A 21,977-nucleotide genomic window follows, 5' to 3' on the forward strand; every position below is an offset into this window, starting at 1 on the left:
GAACCCCTCAGCACCCCCTTGATCCCCTCAGCACCCCCTGGATCCCCTCAGCACCCCCCGAAGCCCCCCTCACACCCCCCGGAACCCCTCAGCACCCCCATGCCCCTCAGCACCCACTTGTTCCCCTCCGCACCCCCACGGAGCCCACCCGGGAACTCCCAGACCCCACAGCAAGCCCCCACCCGTGCCTTCAGCACCCACGGGAGCCCCTCAGCAACCCCCGAAGCCCCCCCCCCCGATGCCCCGAAGCCCCCCGCACTACAAGTCCCGGGGAGCCCCGCGGCAGCTCCGCCCCGCCCGGCCCCGGCCTCGGCCCCGCTCCCGGCCCTGCCTCTCCCCGGCAGCGCCATGGCCGCGGCCCCGGCGGCCGAGGGGGCCCCGGCGGCACCGGACGGCAGGTACCGGGGGGGGGCGGCCGGCACCGGGGTTGTGGGGGGGCTACCGGGGGGCTTCAGCGGGGCTGGGGGCGACGGGGAGCGGAGCCGGAGCCCGGCCGAGGCCGCCCCAGCCCCGCCGGGGCCTCCCGGGGCAGAGCAGCGCCGGGGAACCGGGCACCGGGGGGGAGGGGGTGGGGGGGGGTGGGGAGTGAGGGGGGGGGTCCGGCCCTAAACAGGGCTCCCGGGGCTCGGTTCTCGTCCCGGGGGTGTCGAGAGGCTGTGGGGGGGGTCGTGGCTTCGGCAGCGTGCGGGAGCTGCCCGCGGCATGCGGTGCTCCCAGCCCGGGGTGAGGGTGCGGAGCCCGACGTCCTGCGGGGTCCCTGATTTTGGGGAGGGGGGGTCCAAAATATTGGGGGGGCTTCTCCCGGCATCGCTACGGCTGGTCCCGGTCCCGTGGCTGGGGAAGAGCGAGGGGTCGGCGTGTGTTGGGGTACGAGTGGCTGCCCGGGTGTGGGGCTGAACACGGAGGTGGTGGCGGTGCCCTGCTGGGGGACGGGGTGGGACGGGGTGGGATGGGGTGGGATGGATGGGGTGGGATGGATGGGGTGGGATGGAACAGGACAGGATGGGATGGATGGGGTGGGATGGATGGGGTGGGATGTGGGGCACAGGGCGCCGCGGGGTTGTGTAAGCCACGGGCACTGACCGCCGGGCTGCGGCGGAGCCGCCTGCACTGGGTATAAATAGTGGCGAGCTAATGGGATTGGAAGAGGAAGGTGTTCCCCCTGCCCCACAGAGCAACCGAGGTCCTTCGTGAAGCGCGGGGGCCTGACTCCATCCCCGTGCGAGACGTGGGGTGAGGTGGGGCTGCCTCCGTCCCCCCAGCTGCCTCCATCTCCACGCTGCCACCTCTGTTCCTGGCACTCTGGGCTTCCCGAAGCCTTTCTTTGCTCCCTGTAAGAGGTTTGCTCCCCAGCCTGGCAGGCAGGTGGCATCCAGCCCCTCTCAGCGCTCAGACAAGGGGGTCCTGGGGCAGCGCGGCCCCGCGGGGTGCAGGCGAGCGTCCTTGCTGTGCGCGGGGCTGTAGCGATGCCCCGCGGCCGGCACAGCTCCCGTGGGAAGGATTGGACCCATCTCAGTCATCGTGCTTTGCCGTGGCCCTTCCCCAAATCCCAAGGAGCTTCGGAGGCATCCCATGCCAGCAGACTGCTCCCAGGGGTGGCACCAGAGCCGATCCATCCTCCTGCGGGCGCCGCTTGTCTTGGGCTTGGGCACCCCCTGAGCTCTCCCAGGGATCGAGGGCGACGCTTGGGTTGCGGTGAGCACCAGGGGAAGAGCCGCCTGTGGCTCTGCTTCGTCCCAGCACCCCGGGAGAGGCAAGGTCCCGAGGTCTGCGCCGCCTCTCGTGGAGAACGTCCTCGTCTCAAACGTCCTCGTCTGAGCCCCCCCGCAGCAGCCTTTGTGCATTTGGACGGGCTTGTGCCTGCTCTTTTATTTAAGGCGTTTGGTTTTTAGGCTGAGCATTTCCTTCAGCCTTCCGTTCCTCGGGGGGATGAAGGGAGCTGAAGTGGCCGCCCCAGGACACCTTCATCCACCGTCACCGCCTCGCTTTGTCTCGTGATTTTAAGCCCAGCTCCCCCAGCCCTGCGATCACAGACTGGATTTGCGCTTAAAAAACTTCCAGAAGGGAGAAAAAAAGTCCGAAAATGTTCGCCCTGCGTGAGAGCTCAGGAACCAGGAAGCGAAGGAGCACACCCAGGGCCCAGCCCGCAGCGCCCTCGCCGTGCCAGCGCCGTCAGACGCCGAGCCCCGGGGGATTTGGTTTGCTGCTGGGATTAAAAAAGTCATCGCGGGTAATTCCCGTCCTACCTGGGAGCTCGGCTGGGACGTCGAGTGAGCCGCTGGGAGCATCGGTGCCGCCGCTCGGAGGTTTTAAACAAAGGCAGGAAAAAAAGGCACCAGTGCGATAAGGAACAATGACACATGGGCAAGGAGTTGCTCCGGTTCCGATTTCTGGTCCCCCTTTTTTTTTTCTTCTTCTTCTTCTGGAGAAAGATCAGAAATCGCTGCGGAAGTGGATTTTGGTTTTAAACTCCTGAAAGCGCTTTTCCAGAGAAAGGGGAGCTCGGAGGGGAAAGGCCCCTGGGATCGTTGGCGGTTTAATTGGCTTCGTTGGGGGCAGCAGCCGGGGCCGGGTCACCTCTCACTCCCCCGGGTCAAATCCTGCTCCTTGGGGGCAGCTCAGCGTGGCAGGGCCAGGGGGCAGCGGCTGAGACGTGGTTTGGTGTCGTGCTCTCCCGCGGCGGTCCCGTTGCCGGCGGGGGAGCTCGGTGCCACTGCCGAGCACAGGACACGCGGATGCCGGCGTCCCCAGCACCTCCGGAGCGTGTCCCCGGTGCTTTAGGGCCGGAGGAAAGGTCCTGCCCAGCTCCGGGCCTTCCCCTGCTCGATGCCCCAGAACACTCCTGCTCCCACCGCGTGCTGGGCACGGAGGCGGCCGCGACTTCGCGGGCGATTTCTCAGGCGCCGCAGGAAAACAAACCCGCGGGCTGGAGACAAGGAGGGGGGGGACACACGAGGGGGGCAGTGGCGGCGTTATTCTTAGCCTCCCTCGGTGTTGAGTTTCGAGGGCTTGTTTACTCCCGGGGCTGCCGAGCTCACGAGGACGGCGAGGGGCAGCTCCCTCCCCCCCCCTGCAGCCGGGCACCGCCAAGGGGGGGTCGGATCCGGCCGGCCCCTACCTGGGGGCTACAGGAGGGTGACAAAGCAGCCCCAGCGCGCGTGACACCGAGCCTTGTACAGCCCCTTTGGTGCCCCGTGGGGTGCCAGCTCCATCCCGGTGCCCCCCCGGTGCCCCCCACCGCCGCCGGCCGCACGCTCACCGAGCTGCCGCTGCCCCCGGAGCCGCGCGCCGGGGGTCAGAAGCCGCTGAAGGAGCCCCGGACCCAAACCACCGTCGTTTGTCCGCCGCCGGGGGGGTTCGGGGGGGTGTCCCCCCGCCCCCCTTGCCCCCCCCCCCCCCCGCTTTTTCTTTAATCAAGCCAGTGCTATTAATATCAGGTAATGAACGTAATCGCTGGGTTAAGCTATCCTCTTATGCACGCTGACCGCCCCGCGGCTCCCAGCAGAACACCGCCTCTCCTGCTGCAGAGATCCGGCCCCGTGAACCCCCCTCCGCCCCCCCCGGGGTCCTGCTGGGGTCGGTGACCCCCCCCCCGGTGCGTGGGGGCTCTCCCTGCATGGCTCGTCCCAAAGCCTCCGAGCCAAAATTCTCCCCGCGAGGGTCACGGCCATGAGCAGCCCCCCGGCTTACGCCAGCGTCCGCATATCGGGCTGCTGGGCCCTGGGGCCCGAAGGCAGGTGAGCTCCTCCTCTGCCCCTTTTTGGGGTGGCTTTGGGGTTTTCTTTCTTTTGTTTTTTTCTTTTTTTTTAAAAATTTTCCTGGGGTTGACCTGGCTGAGGGGGGGCTGCGAAATCACGGGCGGCAGCTGGGGGAAAGATCGGCTTCCCCGGGGGGGGGGCTCGGGGGGAGGATTTGGCGCCGTGTCCGCAGGGCATGGGACCAAGGAGGAGCTCTCCTGCGCCGTGGCAAGGTCAGCTTTGGGGTTTTTCCCCTCTGGCTGCAGCGGTGGGCACGGGAGGGGGGGTCTCTGCCCCAGGTGGGCTTCTGGCAAAGCAGCGCCGGTGACGCTGGGGAGGATTCACGCGCAGCGAGGAAGGGAAATGTCCCCAAACCTGGGGGAGACCGGGGGGGGGCTGCCCCCAAAAAGGCACTGCGGGAGGGGGCTCCCGAGCCCAGGAGAGGTTTCTGTCTGTACCTGCCTTGTTGTGGCACGGGGACGTGCTCTCCTCGCACGGCGGGGCTGCAGAGGACGAGGACGAGGGCTGTGCTCCGCTCCAGCCTTCCCGGCGAGGTCTGGCCGGGCTCGCCGCAGGGCGCACGAAGCGGCCCAGGAGCCCTGGCTATAAATAGTCGCCTTGCTCCAGGCACTTCCTTCGTCGGTAGGTGCAGAGAGCGGGCTTTGGCCCTGCCGCAGGGAGCTGCGCGAAGCAAAGGAAGAACCCAGCAGGGAAACGGGGGAGCCGAGAGGTGGCCGGGGGGCTCCTGGGCCTCCAGAGGGGAGAGCCCCGGGCAAAGGCAGCCCCGGGAGCTGCGGGGCGAGGACGAAGCGTGAAGTTGGCATCAGGAGAAGAATTGTGACCTTTGCAGGAGTCCAGAACAGTCACACACGCACACGAAGCCACGTTTATCTGAGATAAATCAGGGGGGACAGCGGTTCAAGAGGCGGAACGCAATGTGTGTAAAGGTCCAGAGGTGCTTGGGGAAGAAGAAGGCGAGCACCAGGAACGGGATGAAAGCGCTCCTTGCGTCAGGGAGGGCGAGGGGAGGACGGATCCGCTGCTTGCACCCTCGGTGCCAGCAGCCTGGGTGCACTGCGGGCACCTCGGGGAGAAGAAAACCGAGCGTCGGCCCTGGCTGCAGCCTGGAATTCCGGGCACGGCCGAAGCCCTGGGGGCAGAGCCTCCCTGTCACCGCCGGGAGCTGAGCTACGTCGATCCGAGCTGGAGGCCTTGCAGAGCCCAGCCTTGCCGCTCCGAAAACCAGAATCCTCATCGGAGGCTGGATCAATTCAGTGGCTGTGCCTGGCTTCGTGATCATGGTGCTGCGTTACACCAAGGGGGGACGGGACAGGAGCCGGCTCCTCGTGTCCCTGAAACGCCCGCAGCCCCGGAGGAAAACGGGAGAGGGAAGCAGCCCCCACGGCATCGCTGCGGCACGGCCCGCGAGCACCCGGGGTTCCGGGCGAGGGGCAGGGATGCGGATGAAGGGAGCGGTTTGATTTTCTGGAGAACAGCTGTGCCTTTGTCACCTCTGCTTTTAGCGAGCCCAAACGATTTTGTTGATGCACCAGCGGCGGCGTCTGGTGGCAGGAGGATCGCACACGGCCACGCCACGGCCGGCCCCCCCGCGAGGTGCCGGCGGCACGCCGGGCGGCTTTGCGCACAGATGGCCGGTCTCAGATTTTGGTCATTATCTAGAATTATTCTACAAAGGGCTGCGGGAGAGGCGGGGTTCGTACCAAAACGGCTTAAAACCAAGCATAAAGAACCCTGTAAAGCCCTGCGGTTTAGGCCCTTCTGGCTGTTTGGTGCCGGGGCTCTCTTTATCCCCATTTTATCCCCACCTGGTGATTCCTTGAGGCGCCTCGCGGTCGTGCCGGGGGGGGGGTGGCAAAATCTCCATTTCCCAGCCGGGATCCGTCCTCCGGCACAGCCTGGCTTGTGCAGAACTTGGTGCCCCAGGGGAGCCGCAGCGGGTGGGAATCATCCTCCCGGTGCGGCTGCAGCTTATCTCCTGGCCGGCCGCCGCTTTATCGCCCGGCGGCCGCCGCGTCCCGCTGCCAAGCGCAGAGCCTCCGGGCTCCCCCTGCTCCCAGCCCTCCTCGCTGCGGGGAGGACAGATCGGGGAGAGGCTTTTACACCAGCCCCAGGGCTCCGGCCCTGCCCTGCCCACGTGGCACAGCAGGCACGAACAGCTCTGGAGCCCCAGGAAGGGTTTTGAGCCCTGCAGCCCCAGGAAGGGTTTTCCTCCCTGCAGCCCCGACCTGGCTTTGGCGAGCTCGCAGGCTGGTTCCGAGGGGGCTCAGCCCTAAAGGGTGGGAGCTGGGGTGAGGCTGGAGGGCTCGAAGCGAGGAGAGGAGGAGGGGTGCGTGGCAGAAACTGGCTGATCCCTAGCTTGTGTTTGGCCTCTGTCCCTCAGAAAGGTGCCTGGCCCTTCGGGACACCTCGCTGCCCTCTGTAACGTTTGGAGAGCTCGCGGTGTTTTATTTAACCCCCTGCTCCCTGTTCCCATCCCCAGCAACAGCAGCGCCGAGTCCTTGGACCGTCTGTACCCGGCGGTGGGGTCCTCCAAGCCCCCCCGTAAGCGGACCACGAGCCAGTGCAAGTCGGAGCCGCCCCTGCTGCGGACCAGCAAGAGGACCATCTACACGGCGGGCCGGCCGCCCTGGTACAACGAGCACGGCACGCAGTCCAAGGAGGCCTTCGTCATAGGTAGGCAGAGGCAGCTGCCTCTGTGCTGCCCTCCTGGAGACCCACGGGGGGTTCCTGCTTCCCCCACGCTCCTGCGACCGGCTCAGAAACTGGAGGCTGGCTCCGTCCTGAGCTGCTCAGCCTCGGGGAGAGTCCTCGCGGTTATTCCGGGAGCTTGCAGGTGGGGGGGGATGGATCAGAGCTGGGCAGACCGCAGCCCCTCCCGGCTGTTCTCACAGCTCCCGTACTTGTTGCCTGAGCTGTCACGAGATCCCGGGGATTTAGCCTCGGCTGGCTCTCGTGCCAGCTCTCCCCTTGTTACACAAGCGTCACGTGGACGATGCACGTTGCTGGCAGTCACAGCACGTCGGGCGTTTCAGGGATAACCTCTCCTAGCACCTACCCGCCTCCCGCTTTTGATGTGCCCCCAACTCGGTGCATCAGAGCAGCCCCTGGGCCCTTCCTGGGGGTCCCAAGGCAGGTCGTGGCTTCGGTGGCTTCCTCCCCTTCTCTCTGGCAGGCCTGGGAGGAGGCAGCGCCTCTGGGAAGACCACGGTGGCCACCATGATCATCGAGGCTCTCGACGTCCCCTGGGTGGTGCTGCTCTCCATGGACTCCTTCTACAAGGTGAGGCTGCCGTGGCGTTGACCCCCCCCTGGACGGGGAAACGCGGCGTGGGTTCAGCGGCAGCCTCCTGCTTCCCCTGGCCCCGGGGCGTTTGGGGCAGGAGGAGCAAAGGCTGCTGGAGGGGACGGCCACGCGCCCTGACCTCGTCTCTGGGGACAGGTATTGACCAAGCAGCAGCAGGAGCAGGCGGCCAGCAACGACTTCAACTTCGACCACCCCGACGCCTTCGACTTCGACCTCATCATCGCCACCCTGAAGAAGCTGAAGCAAGGCAAGAGCGTGAAGATCCCCATCTACGACTTCACCACCCACAGCCGGAAGAAGGAATGGGTATGGGACACCGAGGGGGGCGTGAGACGGGGTGCGGGGGGGCTGCCAGGGCGAGAGCAGGGTGCTCTTGGTACCCCTCCACCCCGCTGCGCGTCCCCGTGGGTCCCTACAGCCTACTGGCAGAAGCTGGCACGTTGCAAGGGCAGCGGGGTTGTGTGGAAGAGGAAGGCTGCAGGGGTCCTGCCCGTGTCATGTGCGGAACCCCCCCAGCAGCCTTTTGGGTACCCCCTACTCACCCCAAAGCCCGGGAAATAGAGAAGGAGCTGCTCGTTCTTCTGGTTGTTGTTTGTTTTCTGGGTCGGGGTATCTCTGAACTCGAACCGCATCAATTCCGCCTCCGCAGAAAACCCTGTACGGCGCCAACGTGATTATTTTTGAAGGCATCATGGCGTTCGCGGACAAGGAGCTCCTGAAGGTGAGTCGTGTATCGCAGCACGTGGCGGGCAGTCCCAGCGCTCCGTGCGCTGCTGGGGGGCTCCTGTCCTCCCTCATGCTCAGCCTCCTGAGGCTCAGCAGCACGGAGGCGGCCTTCTCATCCAGGTGAGCCCAGCAGGAGAAACGGGCCTGGGCTCCGGTGGCAGCAGGGGAAGAGCCCCGGGGTTTAAGCAGAGGCCTTGGTCTCTGCCGTTCGTGTCCAGGAACGCGGAGCCAAGTGGTGACCTGGTCCCTGGCAGCGCCGGCGCGTAAATACGACCAGAAATAGCACCCCTCCGCGCCGCACGTCTCAGCTTGCACAGCCAGAAGCAAAGCTGGCTTGAGCTTCTGCTCCGCAAAGGCTTGTGTTCCCAGCGTGGACTCAGCCAGCGCTTCAGGCATTCCTGGGAAGTGTTTGGATCCGTGAAAAATGCTATAGGAGGGAGCGAGCCACGCACAAGCTTAGCCAAGCTCGGTCTAGGAAGTCTCCTTCCCTGCCAAGTGAGCGTTTGCGCTGCGCTTTCCTGGAGCAACGATGACCTCCAGTGGACAGCTGCATAAATCCCCGAGGAGCATTTTCTCCAAATATCCCTCGGCTCTGTCTCTGGAGGCTCGGGGCAGTGTCACGGATCCCAGCCCCAGAGCTGACCCGCTGTGCCTGGCTCCCTTCCAGCAGCGGCAAGCCACAGCTCCCGGGTTAACCCGTTGGTTCTATGTCCTCCCATCTCCTCCTCACTCTTAAATACCGTCCCGCCAAAGCGCCGGGGGTGCTTAGAGACATGCTCTGGAGCAGGACAGCTCCTTGGGGGCAGGTGGCACTGTCTGCACTGGCAGCACTCGCTGCAGCCCGGAGCCGTGCAGGGCAGAGCCCAGCTCAGTCAGAGCCGTGCGGTGCCTTGGGCTCAGCCTCCTGGCTGTGCCTGCTGGAGGTCAGCTCCCGTTACGTGCTCAGCCCAGTGGGATTTCTTCTCTCCCCTCTCGTTCCAGCTCCTGGACCTGAAAATATTCGTCGACACGGACTCGGACATCCGCTTGGTGCGCCGCCTGCGCAGGGACATCAGCGAGCGCGGCCGTGACATCGAGGGCGTCATCAAGCAGTACAACAAGTTTGTCAAGCCCGCCTTCGACCAGTACATCCAGCCCACCATGCGCCTGGCCGACATCGTCGTGCCCCGAGGTACTGCCACGTGCCTGGGTCCTGAGCGGGACCCGGGAGACGCCGTCCCCGTGCCCCAGCTCTGCCACCGGCGGGCGAGGACAGGAGGGTGGCTGTCCCATGGCAAAGAAGAAGCTTGTTTGAGGCATGGTTGGCACTGGGGACCTCACCAGGCCTTCTCTGTTCTGCTTCTGCTTCAGGGAGTGGAAACACGGTGGCCATCGACCTGATCGTTCAGCACGTCCACAGCCAGCTGGAAGAGGTAAGAGCTGCCTGCTGCCCGTGCGGGAGTGCTGGGGGGACCCTCGGTGCGCAGCGGGGAGCTGGGTGCCGAGGTGGGAATGGGCTGGCTTCCCTCCGTGCTCCAGGGCTGTGCCCATCAACTCCTCCAAGCCCTGCTCCTCCAGGCCGGAGGAGTCTGCCTCGTCCCGGTGCTCTGGTGAGCACAAACCCTCTCTGCATGCTGCGGTCCTGCAGCAGCCTCCATCTCCCCGGGACAGCAAGTCGTCCACGGACAAAGCAGCCATCCTCGTGACCCGAGGGATGCGCCCTCCTGCATCCAGCACCGTGCCGAGCCCTGCAGCACTCCTGCTCTCAGGCTCTGGCTTCTCCTCTTGGCCCCTTGCAGCCACTGCTGCACTCCTTCCAATCCACAGCCCGGTTTCCCACTCGCTGGGCGCATCCCGTGGGTGGCAAAACCCAAACTCTTGTCCTGTTTCGCTGCCAGCCTGAGCCATGCCCTTCCCCATCACTGGCTTTAGCAAGTCATCCTTTCCGTGTCCTGGGCCAGTCCTGACCAGGGGGTTGAGGCCGTTTGACCCTCCCGTCAAAGCCTGCTGCTGCGCGTTGCCGTTCCCTGGGCAGCGCAGCCCCCTCCCACCCCACGGTGCTGGGCTGCTTTGTAGCTTTCACGTTCAAGCTGTGAAGATGCTCGGGGCGATGCTCCGGGAGGTGGAATGGAAGCAGCACAGCCTGGGGATGGATGCACCCGAAAACCAAGGGCTCGGTTCCCGCAGGAGCTGCGCAGCCTCTGGTGCACGGCACAAAACCGCGGTGGAAGGTTCCCCTGGGGACACCCCGCTCCCTGCAGGGCTCGACTCTGGCAGCTCGGGAAGCTGCTTTCTTGCTAAACCCTGCTCCTGGGGCACAGGAGCAAAGCCCAGAGCCCTGCCATCGTCGCTGGCAGCAGGTTGAGGGGGAATGGAAGTTTTCTTCCAGCCCCCGAGCCGCGGCAGGGAGAGCTCCGTAGCCAGCAGGTCCAGCAGCTCCTGCCCAGAGCACTGCAGGCGAGGGGTTGGCTGGGGGGGGCTTACGTTTATCTGGGGAGGGGAAGAAGGGGGAAAGAAAAAGCTACGTGGGAATGCAGGAAAAAAATTCCTATTTTTCCTTTTCTTTTGTCTTGAAACGACCGTGGTGTTGACAATGCTTAATACCGGTTGCGTTGTGTCTTTGTGTTGCTGCCGCAGCGTGAACTCAGTGTCAGGTAAGAGCCCCTAACTCTGTCCTGTCTGTGCAGCCCGAGGCATTTCCAATGCCAGGCACCGCTTGGCCTCACCCCGACCCGCTGGCGAGACCGACAGCTCACGAAACGCATGGCAAAAGGCCACCGGCCCCCGCCTCTGGGACCAGCAGGGACGGGGCCGGTCCTCGGGGACGCGTTTGTGCCGCGGCCCGAGAAAACGGGGCAGGGCAGGTCCGTGGCTGGGGCCCTGCAGGAAGGGGGCCTCCGCGCCCCGGGTTTTGCTCTAATTTCCCTTCCTCCTCTAAGACAAGAAGCTTTAGAGCCGCTCTCCCTCCCCAGCCCTGGGAACGAAGCCACGGGAGGGAGGTGACAGCCCCAAGTCGTCACCGGGCGCGGGCTCCGAGCCTGCCGCACCCCTCACCGGGGGGCCAGGCGGCCAGCTGGGCCGTAATCCAGCAGGACTGCTCGTCTCCCGGTATCGGCAGGTGGATGCTGTAGGCTATAAAGCGATTTACGTGGCCTCTTCAGCGTCTGGATCCAGGTGGGACTGGCGCTCTTACTTCCATTAGGCAGCCAGCGAAATTCACGGCTGTTTCTGTAGGACGCGGAGGGCGCGCGGCTCTGCAGCGGGTTTCCATTTACATCTCCATCTTTTTACGGAGACGCTCGGCACGAGGAACCCCAAGGTTTACACGCGGCGTACAAAAAGCTTTTAAAATACCCGAGATGAACAGGAGAAGGCTCTCCGCTTTACTTCTGCCGAAGCCATTTATTTCCTGGACTAAGCGAGGGGATGTTTTATTCCATCTCTTGTTTGCTTCTTTAACACCACGGAGCCTGCCGTCTCCCGCCGTTCCCTACAAAAGCTTCCTTGGGTGCCTGGAGCCTCAGGTGGGAAGTTGCTCTGTAGGACGGGGAGAAGCGTTACTTGAAAACTCGCAGGGATGGCATCAGAGAGCGGGCTGTGCGTGTCTATCTGCCCGTCTGTAGGTGTGTATATGTACAGGATTTCCTTTCTCTCCAGTGATTTTCCTCTTTAACCAAGCTGGCGCTCAGCAGGGGTGATCCTTGAACTTTTAGTGCACCCCATAAACCAAGTATTCAGCGACACGTGGAGGCGATGTGGGTAGTGTAACGACAGCAGAGTTGGAAGGGGAGCTCTGACCTCTGTGTAACCACACAGAAATGTCAATGCCCCGTTTAAGGCTCCTGGTTTCCATTTATGCCTTTGCCGGAGGGTCTGGAAAAAATTTCCTGTGAAATTGAAGTTTCTGCTCCCGGCGTCCCGGTGCTTTTGAAGCCGGTGCAGCTCCTGCAGGCAAGGGGAGCGAGGTGGATTTAGGGACGGGCTCCACGCGCTTGGGGTGCCGTGGAAAACGATTCCCTGTCCTGAATGGCTTCGTCCAAATGTCACGCTTGTGATAAATGATTTATCACAAATAATTTACCACACGCTTGTCGTTGCGATGCCGCCGCCCTTTGGTGGCCGTGGGGACGCAGCCAGGGCTTTGTGGCCGGTGGGATAAAAGCTGGATGCTCCGACCTGGCCCCAGCTCGAGGTGCTGTCCTGGTCCTGAGGGTGGCTGGGCGGGCAGGGGGTGCCTCTCCCTGACCCCAGCAGGTCGAATCCTTCCCTCTGAGGGCGGCGAGGCCCCGGCCCAGGCTGCCCGGAGGAGCTGGGGGTGCCGGGAGGGGTCGTGCCCATGGCAGGGGCAGGAGCTGGGTGGGCTCTAAGGGCCCTGCCAGCCCAAACCATCCTAGGGCTCCACGAAACGAGTGAATTCTGAGGAGATGAAGAGGATGGTGCTGCTCCCCAGCCCGCAGGCCTTCCTCGGCCACTGCTGGCTGCCAGGAGCACCTCCACCTCCCCGTGCGTCCCCGCAGGGAGCGGGCCGGCTCTCGGTGGCTCTGCGGTTGGGGTGCCTCCCATCTAGCTTCCCTCACGTTTCACCACGGCCGTGCAGGAGGCGTGATTACCTCCACGTGCTCCCTTCCCACCCACGCCCGGCTGTTTCTCCTCGTGCCCAGCAGCGGCCGCGGGACCCGTGTGTCCCTCAGCCTGTTTTCTGTCCCTCCTTGCCCACCAAGTTCGCAACAAACCCGGCGCTCGGAGCCGCCGCGCTCCTCAGCTGCCTTTCCCTCGCCAATCGATCCTTCTTCCGCTCCAGGTCTCGATCAGCTCGGCGTGCCCTTTGCCAATTGTGTCTTTAAATATCAGCCCGTGGTGCAGTTTTAATAGCCCTTGTTTGAAATGTCAGCCGTGAAAGCCAGCTGCTGTCCGTGTTTGAAATGCCTTGACTGCATCAGCTCCTTTGTAGCTGGATGTCTCTTGTCTGCTTCCTGTTTGAGAGCGTGCTCGACAAAGAGCCGATGTTCCCTGAAGCCTTCCTGAGCGATGGTCGCCCCCTTTCTCTCTTTCTCTTCTTCTTTTCTTTTCTATTTTTTTTTTTTTTTTTTTTACCTTCAAACCTTTTGTTTGAAGGGGGGGAAAAAAAAGAAAGAAGTTTCCAAAGCGAGACGTTTTCTTGACGTGCTCATGGGCTGCCTGTCTGAATTTTCCGTCGCCGTCCTGCCCCGACGGGGGGGGGGGGGGGGGGGGGGGGGCCCCCCCCGCCGGCGGGGGGGGGGGGGGGGGGGGGCCCGCCCCCCCCCCCCCCCCCCCCCCCCCCCGGCAGGGCTGAGACCCCCGGCCCCCTGCCCACAAACCCTTCTGCAAGGATGGCAGGTCCGGGTGAGGGTCCCGAAGGTCTTCCAGCTGCTGGTGGTGGGCGTTTGAGGGCTGCTCTCGGCTCTCCGGTCTCTCCAAGGCTGGGGCAGAGCCCCCCGCAGCGTGCCAGGAGCGGGGCGGGCGGCACGAGGCTTGGTTTGAAGCTCCTGCGCTCGAGTGCAGCCGTTCCAGGAGCCCTGGAGGCATCGCCCAGCAGCTCCAGGAGCCGCGGGACCGGCTGGGACAGGGATGTGGCAGTCCCCGCGGTGACACCGGGGTGGTGGCGTGGGGCAGGGCCGTATCACTTGGAGCTGTATCTGCCCAGCCGGGGCGTTGAGAGCGGCGATGACAGGAGTCGACCACCGAGGAAGGGGCGTTGGAGGCTGTTTGGTGCCGGTCCGGGCACTGGGCAGCTCCCAGAGATCACTTAGGGCTTTCCCCCCCCCCCCCCCCCTTTTGACTAATGCCGGTGCTTTCTCCTTTGTTCCATGTCGTGTTTGTCCCTCTCCCCTTAAACCTCTGGTGTTTCCCGTCTTGTCTCCCCGAACGTCCCTCCCACCCGGTGACCAGAGGAAGCTGCGCTGGGATATGTGAGGAGCCAAAACGCCGACGGCAGGGTTCTGGGTGTGCCACTAACAGCGGGGAGCGGGGCGAGGGCTGCGCAGCGTGAGCCGTGTCACTAACCCGGGCGGGGGTCTCCGGGCTGCACGCAGGGTCCCGCTTCGCTGGGGGCTTCACGGGCCAAACCGGGGCCACGGGGGAGTGGTCCTGAGGGTTTTTTTTTTTTTCCTAACCCCATAAATGAGCCCTGCCACTAAGCAGCACCCCAGGGATCAGGGTTGCAGGCAGACCTCCTGAGCACCAGCCCCGCGCGGGTGTCGCAGGATGGTGCCGGAGGCTCGGTGAGAAGCCGCTGACGGCGTTTCCTTGGACTCGTGCCCCAGCGCGGGCGGTGCTGGTGGCTGTGACCCCGGTACCTGGAGCCGCTCCGGGTTTGGGGACAGCAGTTTCCAGCCCAGCAAACCCCGCTGGGGCTGGGAGAGGAGGGTGCGGGTGCTGTGCCGGGGGGCTGATCTCTGCCCTCCACCCCGAAAGCAGGCAGTAGCGCCTGCCAAAGACGGCGCTCGCCCCTTGCATCGGTGGCTCAGGCCGCGTGGGTCAGTGTTTTTGGGGCCAGGAGGGGGTCCAGCAGGGCTGGGTGGTGGCCGTGTCCCCAGGACCCGTCCCTGGGCTGGGTCCTGCAGGAGGAAGGAGGGGGCAGAGCTGGCACGGTGCTGCTGGCAGCGCGGTCCCGGCGAGGGTGTCTCTCTGAGAGCAGCTAACCTGAATTTTGGGGACTAACGGAGTGAGCTCGCTTTGCTGACGGCTGCTGCGGGGCCTTGAGGGCTGCTGGTCCCAGAGGGGCAGGGGGGGCTCGAGGCAGCGTGCTGGGCCGGGAGCCCCCCCAGCCGGGCTCTCCAGACCCACGGAGGGAGCACAGCCTGCCCCGTGTGCTCCGCGGTGGTCCGCGAGCTGCCCCAGCTCTCAGGAGCGTTCCCCGCGTGGGGGCTCTTGGCTGCCAAAAGCAAGAAGGAGCCCTTAAGTTCCCCCAGGCCTTGGGAATGTCTCGTTTGGCACCGAGCGGGAGATGGCTCTGTGGATGGAGGCCTCAAGCCATCGAGCCTTGCCCTCCTCCATTCCTGCCCAGTCATCTTCTCTGCCTTCTTCTCCGCTTGTGTGCCTCTGTGTGCGCGCAATTAATCCGGGTTTCTGCTTGGTCGGAAATCTTAATCACCCGGTGCTTTTTGTCTGTTCTGCTCTCTTCTCCTCCTCCCCGACATCTCTCTGACCGGCCGCTGGCACGTTTGTGGTGTGACGTGTGGCTTTGTGACCCCAGCCCTCCTCCCAGACAAAGTCGCTTGCCCCTCCTGCCCGGCCTCCTGGAAGCCCAGTGGCTGTGACCTTCAGCTCGTTACTGCCGCTCTCAAACCGAGAGGTGACTAACGGGGCTCCATTGTGCGCTTCCCCGTGAATGGTCTTCCCTTGATCCGAGAATAGCTCCCGGCCCTATTAGTTACGTGGACGTGAGTCACACGCGGCGGCGGCAGAGCCTTGAAGCTGTTCCCAATTCGGTATCAAGCCCGAGCAGCCCTTAGCGGGCCGGATACGCTCGGCAGCTCCCGGTGCGGCCGGCGCTGCGGCACGGCCCCGCGGGGCTCACCTGGCCCGCACCCCGTGTCCGGTGCTCGTTTGGTGGGGCTGAGACGGCGGCGATGGCTCCTCCTCACCCCGTGAGTCGAGGATCCACCGCCGGGTCCGGCTCCCCAGCAGGAGGACGTTTGGATTTTGTTTTCTTTGGAAGCTCTGAGCACCCACCCCCTGCCCCTTCAGCGGGAGCGGGACCCTCCGCCACCGCGGGGTCCCGGGCAGGGCTGGCCGCTCGTTCGGCTCGGCCGGATGGCCTCGGTGTGCATTTGCAGGACAGATGACATCTGGGAGGATGGCTCCGGCCGTGTGCTGTGCACCAGCCCTCGGGCAGCCTCGCCCAGAGCCCTTCTGACCGTGTGCTTGGTTTTCAGGGCCGCCCTGGCCTCTGCCCACCAGTGCCACCCTCTTCCGCAGACCCTCAGCGTGCTGAAGAGCACCCCTCAGGTGAGGGGCATGCACACCATCATCAGGTAAAGCCCCCCCTGGGCCGGGATGGGGCTCGGCTGGGGTGGGCTTGGCTCCGTTTGGGCTCCCCAACCCCCGGAGCTCAACCTCTGCCCTGCCCCGGGGCTTGGGGACATGGGACAGGGGAGCTGGGAGGGGGTCCTGGCTGCAGAAGCATTGCTGGGGGTGCTCTCAGAAGCCCTCGCTGGCTGCTCCATCATCTTGCCAGCGATTTTTCTGCTTTTTACTTTAAAACTTTTTACCTTAAAATGCCTTCAAACTCAGCCTGAGGGTCCCGTGCAAACAAGAAGCCGACGGCCAGCTGGGGCAGGGGCCTCCCCTGATGTGCTGGGGGGGGGAACACATTTTGGTCCCCAGCTTACACTGCTTCTCCTTCCCCTCCAGAAACAAGGAGACCAGCAGGGACGAGTTCATTTTCTACTCCAAGAGGCTGATGCGGCTGCTGATTGAGCACGCGCTCTCGTTTCTCCCTTTCCAGGTGGGTTCAGGGCTGTACCTGGGTGACGATGTCTGGTCCAGCCGCGCTTTCCAAGGGGCCAGACCAGCCCGTGGCTGTCCCCCTGGCACCAGAGCTGCTCTGAGAGCCGTGGCAGTGCCTGTGGGAACACTTCTCATGTGTTTTTTTTTGTAGAGTTGCACAGTCCAGACCCCTCAGGGACAGGACTACGAAGGGAGGACATACAGCGGGAAGCAAGTAAGTGGAAGCAAGAGGTACTGTGAACTCAAACTGCCCGGCGGGGCTACGCTGAAAGCCCTCTGCCTGCAGGGCAAGGGCAGCCCTGGCCTCTCAGGGCTTCCATCAGCTCTGGGGTCGGTGCCTGCTGCCACGAGTACGGTACCGTTGTGGGAGGCAGCCCGATCCAGGAGCAGCACAGCCCTCTGCGGCAGTGCTTTGGGGTTACCCGTGAGAGGTCCCCGGTTCTGAGGCCCAACGGCACACCGTGTGTACCTTCAGCGTCGTGCCTTCTCGTTTGCCTTCCCCGTACTGCAGATCACCGGGGTGTCCATCCTGCGGGCGGGCGAGACGATGGAGCCGGCGCTGCGAGCTGTGTGCAAGGACGTGCGCATCGGGACCATTCTCATCCAGACCAACTGCAACACGGGCGAGCCGGAGGTAAGGCGCGCGCAGGGGGCGGCTCGGGCATTTTCTGAGAGCTCTTCAGGGATCCGGGTGTCGACCTGGGTGGGGGGCGAGTGCTTAGGAAGCGAGCGCTTTGAAAGCTGCCCAAGAGGGCTTTGCCAGCACGTTTATGCACCAGGGGCTGGTGTGCTGTCCACGTGCTGCACTAGCACTGGCCCAAAGCTGGCAGCTCCGGGGGTGGAGAGGCAGGAAGGATCCTCCCCTCCCCTAAAAGAAGGGCTGGGGTTGCTGCGTTTGCTCCATTCTGAACATCGGGAGAGACCCCTGCATGAAGCCTGCAGCCCCTGAGCTGATCTCGTCTCTCTCTCCCCCCTGCCCAGCTCCACTACCTGCGGCTGCCGAAGGACATCAGCGAAGACCACGTCATCCTGATGGACTGCACGGTCTCCACAGGCGCAGCAGCCATGATGGCAGTGCGGGTGCTGCTGGTACGGGGGATATCAGGCGGGTGCGGGGCCGGAGGTGGGCTTTGCCCCCAAACAATGTTCAAAAAGCCAGCCGCAGCCCCGCTGAGGGGCCTTGCACTGAAGCTGGTCCATCCCTGCAAAAGAGAGCTGGAGTGACTCTGTAAGCACCTTGACCCTGGCTCCTCATCCCACACACCTCCGTGCTCTCTCTGTGCCTCTCTCTAGGATCACGATGTCCCAGAAGACAAGATCTTCCTCCTCTCCCTGCTTATGGCAGAGATGGGTGTCCACTCGGTCGCCTACGCTTTCCCCCGGGTGAAGATCATCACCACAGCTGTGGACAAGAAGGTGAATGACCTTTTCCGGATAATCCCTGGCATTGGTGAGTACCTGGGTAGAAATGAGCAGTTTCAGAGGAATTTTCGGTGTTTCTGGCCCCCTCCCCAAAGAGGTGAAGCCCTGGTTGCCACCAGCAGCTTAGCCTTGCTTTAGTCTGGCCTTGTTTTATTGAGGGCCTCTCCCAGGTCCTGCTGCCGTGCGGGTGGTGGGATCGAGGTGCACGCTGAGCACTGTCAGGCAGCCGTAGCCTCGTGAGCAGCGGGAGCTGTTCCACGTGCCACGAGCTTCATCCAGCCCGAGATGGAGAAGTGGGGCTGGGGCAGCCGGGGCAGACCTGTGCCTACCTCATTTCCTAAGCTGCTGCCTGAAACGAGCTTGTCCTGAACAAGCTCACCGTGTTCTTCTGTCCTCACCTCTGCTGTGCCAGGAAACAACCCTGCCACAGCGTGCTAAAACAGCCTCTGGGGTGCTAAAACAGCCTCCAGGCTGCTCCAGTTTTGCTGCTACACAAATTTTAGTGCCATTCAAGCTGTCGGATAAACCTGCTTATGTTTCCCCGCCTGCTGTGCGGCCAGCAGCTTGGAGGGGTTGGTCCAAGGCTCCTGCAGTGCTGCGCCGTGGTTGCAGTCTTTCCCCTTCTCCCCACAGGGAACTTTGGCGATCGGTACTTCGGGACGGACGCTCCTCCTGACTGGAGTGATGATGAAGATGCTCTTAGCACTTAGCTGGATGTGGAGGTGCCTCTGGTGACAGGCAGCTTCAGCACCGCACCTTAATCCCTTCTGTCCATTGCAAAAATTTCTCCTTTCTCCTCACCAAGCATAGATATTTTTTTCAAATCTTACATTGGAGATTTAGGGCATATTTTTTCAAAGAAACACAAATCCTAGTTTGACTTTGTGGACAGTCGCGTGTCCCAGCATAGAGTGGAGTTAATTTATTTTAATTTAAATATTTGCCTATATAACTTATTGGAGATATTTTATAAAGAAAAATAATAAATTTTTTCTCTGGTTTTCTTGAATGGAGCCATTGCTTGTCACAGCCCGGGGTTGACAAGAAGTTGTAACACTTCAGGACCCTGGGAGAGGAGATGCTGCAAGTGGTGGTGGATGCTGCTGAGGGACGCTGACCCTGAAGCCATGGAGAGGTTCTTGCAGCTCTGTCTTTTGCCTGTGCTATTTGCAGGTGGCTGCTGATTGCATCCCTTCAGTAAGCGCTGATGTCCTTACACCCCTGTGGAGCACGTCCTCTGTCCTGCTTGCTCTAAGCCTCCTCAGAGCTGGTGGGGACAGAGAGCACTTAGTGGCCTTGCTGCAAGGGCAGGATAACCCCCTCAAACCAAGGCCTTCCTCCTGAATCAGGGCTGGGGCAGGAGGAGAACCCACCACCCCCATTCCCCAGCTCCCTCTTGCTACTTTGCTCCAAGGAAGAAATCCTGTGCTCCAGATCCAGGTGAAAGGCTGGTACCAGAGGAACGGCTGTTCCTCCTTTCTGCAAGGAAGCTGAAGTTCAGCTTGGATCACGTCACGCTTCAGCTTAAAAAGCACCAAGCCCTTGTTTCAGTTCAGCAGCTAAACTGAAACACAGCTCACGCAAGCACTAGGCTGCTCTTGCTGCATCGGAGCTGCTCGAGATGCGGTGTGGCGTGGGTCTCGTAACGGTCTCCAGGAAGCTGTTAGCAGGCCAGAGTAACCTCAGCGGAAGGGAGACAGCCAGCCCCGGGAGGTGGATTTAGTCAGAGCAGGCTGTGACCCTTGTGGCTGAGCGCAGAGTATTTTCCCTTCCTGCCTGATTCAAAGTACCAGTGCGACATCCTTGTGCTGGAGGTAAAGGGGCCAAGAGGAGCCACCCAACCCCTCATCTGGGCACCCCAGCTCGGAGCTGGCCCCTCAGGGCTAGGGCAAGGCAGGCAGCCAGGGCAATGGGACCAGGAGGGGGATGATCTGCTGAAACAGAGCCTCCTGGTGCCAGCTCAGTGTGGGCTCAGGTGTGAGGAGCCCAAAATAACTGCCACTGCTCTGTGGCACGTTGTATAAATTCTCAACTAAATTTAAAAGAAAGCACACGCCCAAGTTCCTGCAAGCACTCAGTGAAAGCATGAGCCCTCTTCTTGAAAGCCACGCTCAGAGCCAGCCCTGACACTTGATTAGTGCCTGCTAAAAATAGCTTTTTGCGTAGGTGGAAGGAGAGCTCATAAGCACAGTCACAGGAGGATAGGCAGACAGAGGGCTTTTGGGCTGGGGCACCAGGTGAGCGATGGCACGAGGTGTGGGACAAGGGACTACAGCTTCACGAGGCGCACGGAGGAGCGTGCCTGCAGCAGCAATCCTGCCTCCAGGCTGCGCAGGGCAGTGCTGGAGGAGCCCAGTGTCTGCTTGCCACACCATGTGCAACCCCATGAATGAATGCCCCGTCATTCTTCATGCACAAAGCTCCAGCAGAGCTTTGAGCATTGCCCTTGGCCTCCTTGAGGGCTGCAAGGCCCTGTGTGGGTCCTGAGCAGGGTCTGTTCCCAGAGTCCATCACGGGGGTGAAAAACCCACGACAATTCCCAGGTGGGAAGCAAAGCAAACATCTTTCATCCCAACTGCCTCAACACCTCACGGGTGCTGTGGCTCTGGGTCTCTCATCACAGCCCCCGGTGAGCAGCACGCAGGAAGCAGCCCGTGAGCTGCGTGACTGGAGAAGAACTGGGTGCAGTGGGGCTGTGACCCACCACGGGGAGCATCAAAGGGCTTCCTGTACCAATGGTCCGGCCCGTGACCTCAGGAAGCCCAGCACCTCGAGGACGTTCCACCATGGGAGGAGAAAACAAACCTGGGGTGGAGGGGAGGAGGCATCACCAGAGCCTCAGGCTGCCACATCTTGTTTTGCAGCACTTCCAGGCTGCTGCGTGCCACCCACGCACCCAGGCAGCCCCAGCGCCCATGGACGGCCGCTGGCACACCCAAAACAGCACAGCAGAGCACGGCATGGCGCCCTATGGCCTCAGGGAGAGCACCCACACCCTGTCCCACAGCCATGGCCACGGGGATCACACAGACCTAAGGTCCTGGAGACCTCTGCACCTTGGGCAGCCCCTGCTTTTATTGCAGTACATCCCTCATTTTGCTCTGCACATCTGCATTTGTCCTCAGCAGATCCATATTTTTCCTCACCCGATCTGTGTTTTTCCTCACTAGATCCACGTTTTTCCTCAGCACACCCACATTTAGCGCCGTAAACCTGTGTTTTGCCACCAGAGATCTGCCTTTCACCTCCGCAAACTGGCGGCGCACCCATGCCACCGCTTCCCCTTTGGGCAGACTGCTCCTGCCTCTTGAGAACATGGCGCCTTCCCTCCCCGTCCCTGCCCGCCTTCCCCCTGCCCTGCTTGTGGTGGCAATGGTGAATTTAGCAAAAAAAAAAAAAACAACCACCATGGCGGGAGGCCTCGATGCCTGGCAGCCCCATCGCCCTCGCCACCAGGTTGCGGCACCATCTTGGATCCCCTCAGCCGCCCACAGCCGCCATCTGGCGAGGCCGCCGGGCCCCTTCTCCTCGCCTCGCCATTGCCAGCACTTTGAGTTTGGTTTTCTTCTGTTTGTGACAAACTGCCGGCGGCAAACACACCGCCTCGGAAACACTGCGTGGGCGGCGGACTGCTCCCCTCCCCACTTCTGCCTTTCTGTCCGCCCGGCCGGCGGGCATGCGCGTTCACCAGGGCGGCCGTGATGGCCGCTCGTGGACCTGGGCAGCGAGAGCAAGAACAAAACCACTTTTTTTTTTTTTTTTTCTTTTTCCAAGATACTGATCTAACGCTTCTTTAGACAGCCCCAGCCACGAGGCTGCACCTCACTGGGGTGGCTGGTGCTGCCCGCACTGCTGCTGCAGCCCTCAGCAGCGCTGCCCTCCTCGACAGCCCAAAAAGCGCTGCGAAGGTCACACCACTCTTTTTCTAGTGGAAGAAAGATTAAACGTGCCGGTTTGTGCTTTTGGGAGCAATGTGGTGTGGTGTCCAGCTGCCATGGCCAAGTGTTCCCCAGGCCCCGAGGGCGACAGGCGAGGGCTGTGCTCATGCACGGCTCCGGCTCCATCTTGCTGCCTCTGTTACCCAGCACAGGGGGGGACGCTTTGCAGGACAGCCACAGCCCCTTGGCCTCCTCCTGAAGCATGGAGGTACTGGAGAAAAGGCAAAAGAAAAAAAAAAAAAACCACTTTTTTTCTCTTTACACATCACAACGATGCCACACTTCCAGCTCTTCCATGTGCTAATTCGAGCAGCCAACAAACCTCCCAAAGGAATTTGGTTTATTGCCGCCTCCTGCTATCTCAAGGTGCTTGGGCAGC

General features: G+C 62.6%; 1 protein-coding gene across 4 annotated transcripts; it reads left to right on the forward strand.

Moving 5' to 3' along the window:
* Positions 1-335: 335 nt before the first annotated feature.
* Positions 336-18,669, forward strand: UCKL1 (uridine-cytidine kinase 1 like 1). Of its 4 annotated transcripts, none has more exons than XM_035343575.1 (15): positions 336-398; positions 6,238-6,431; positions 6,931-7,037; positions 7,197-7,367; positions 7,711-7,782; positions 8,769-8,958; positions 9,138-9,199; positions 13,677-13,696; positions 15,665-15,763; positions 16,143-16,236; positions 16,390-16,452; positions 16,750-16,872; positions 17,220-17,327; positions 17,532-17,688; positions 18,294-18,440. In XM_035343575.1, the coding sequence occupies exons 1-15, from the start codon at positions 349-351 to the stop codon at positions 18,368-18,370; spliced, it is 1,587 nt and encodes a 528-aa protein (XP_035199466.1). In that variant the 5' UTR covers positions 336-348; the 3' UTR covers positions 18,371-18,440. The 4 variants fall into 4 exon arrangements, with proteins under 4 accessions (XP_035199466.1, XP_035199465.1, XP_035199464.1 ...); XM_035343574.1 differs by lacking the exons at positions 336-398; positions 13,677-13,696 and adding exons at positions 3,586-3,737; positions 10,404-10,420; XM_035343573.1 differs by lacking the exon at positions 336-398 and adding an exon at positions 3,587-3,737 and having other exon boundaries at positions 18,294-18,669.
* The last annotated feature ends 3,308 nt before the right edge of the window (positions 18,670-21,977 follow it).

This window comes from Oxyura jamaicensis, chromosome 20, assembly GCF_011077185.1.
Source record: "Oxyura jamaicensis isolate SHBP4307 breed ruddy duck chromosome 20, BPBGC_Ojam_1.0, whole genome shotgun sequence".
In the NCBI taxonomy this organism is placed as follows: Eukaryota; Metazoa; Chordata; class Aves; order Anseriformes; family Anatidae; genus Oxyura; species Oxyura jamaicensis.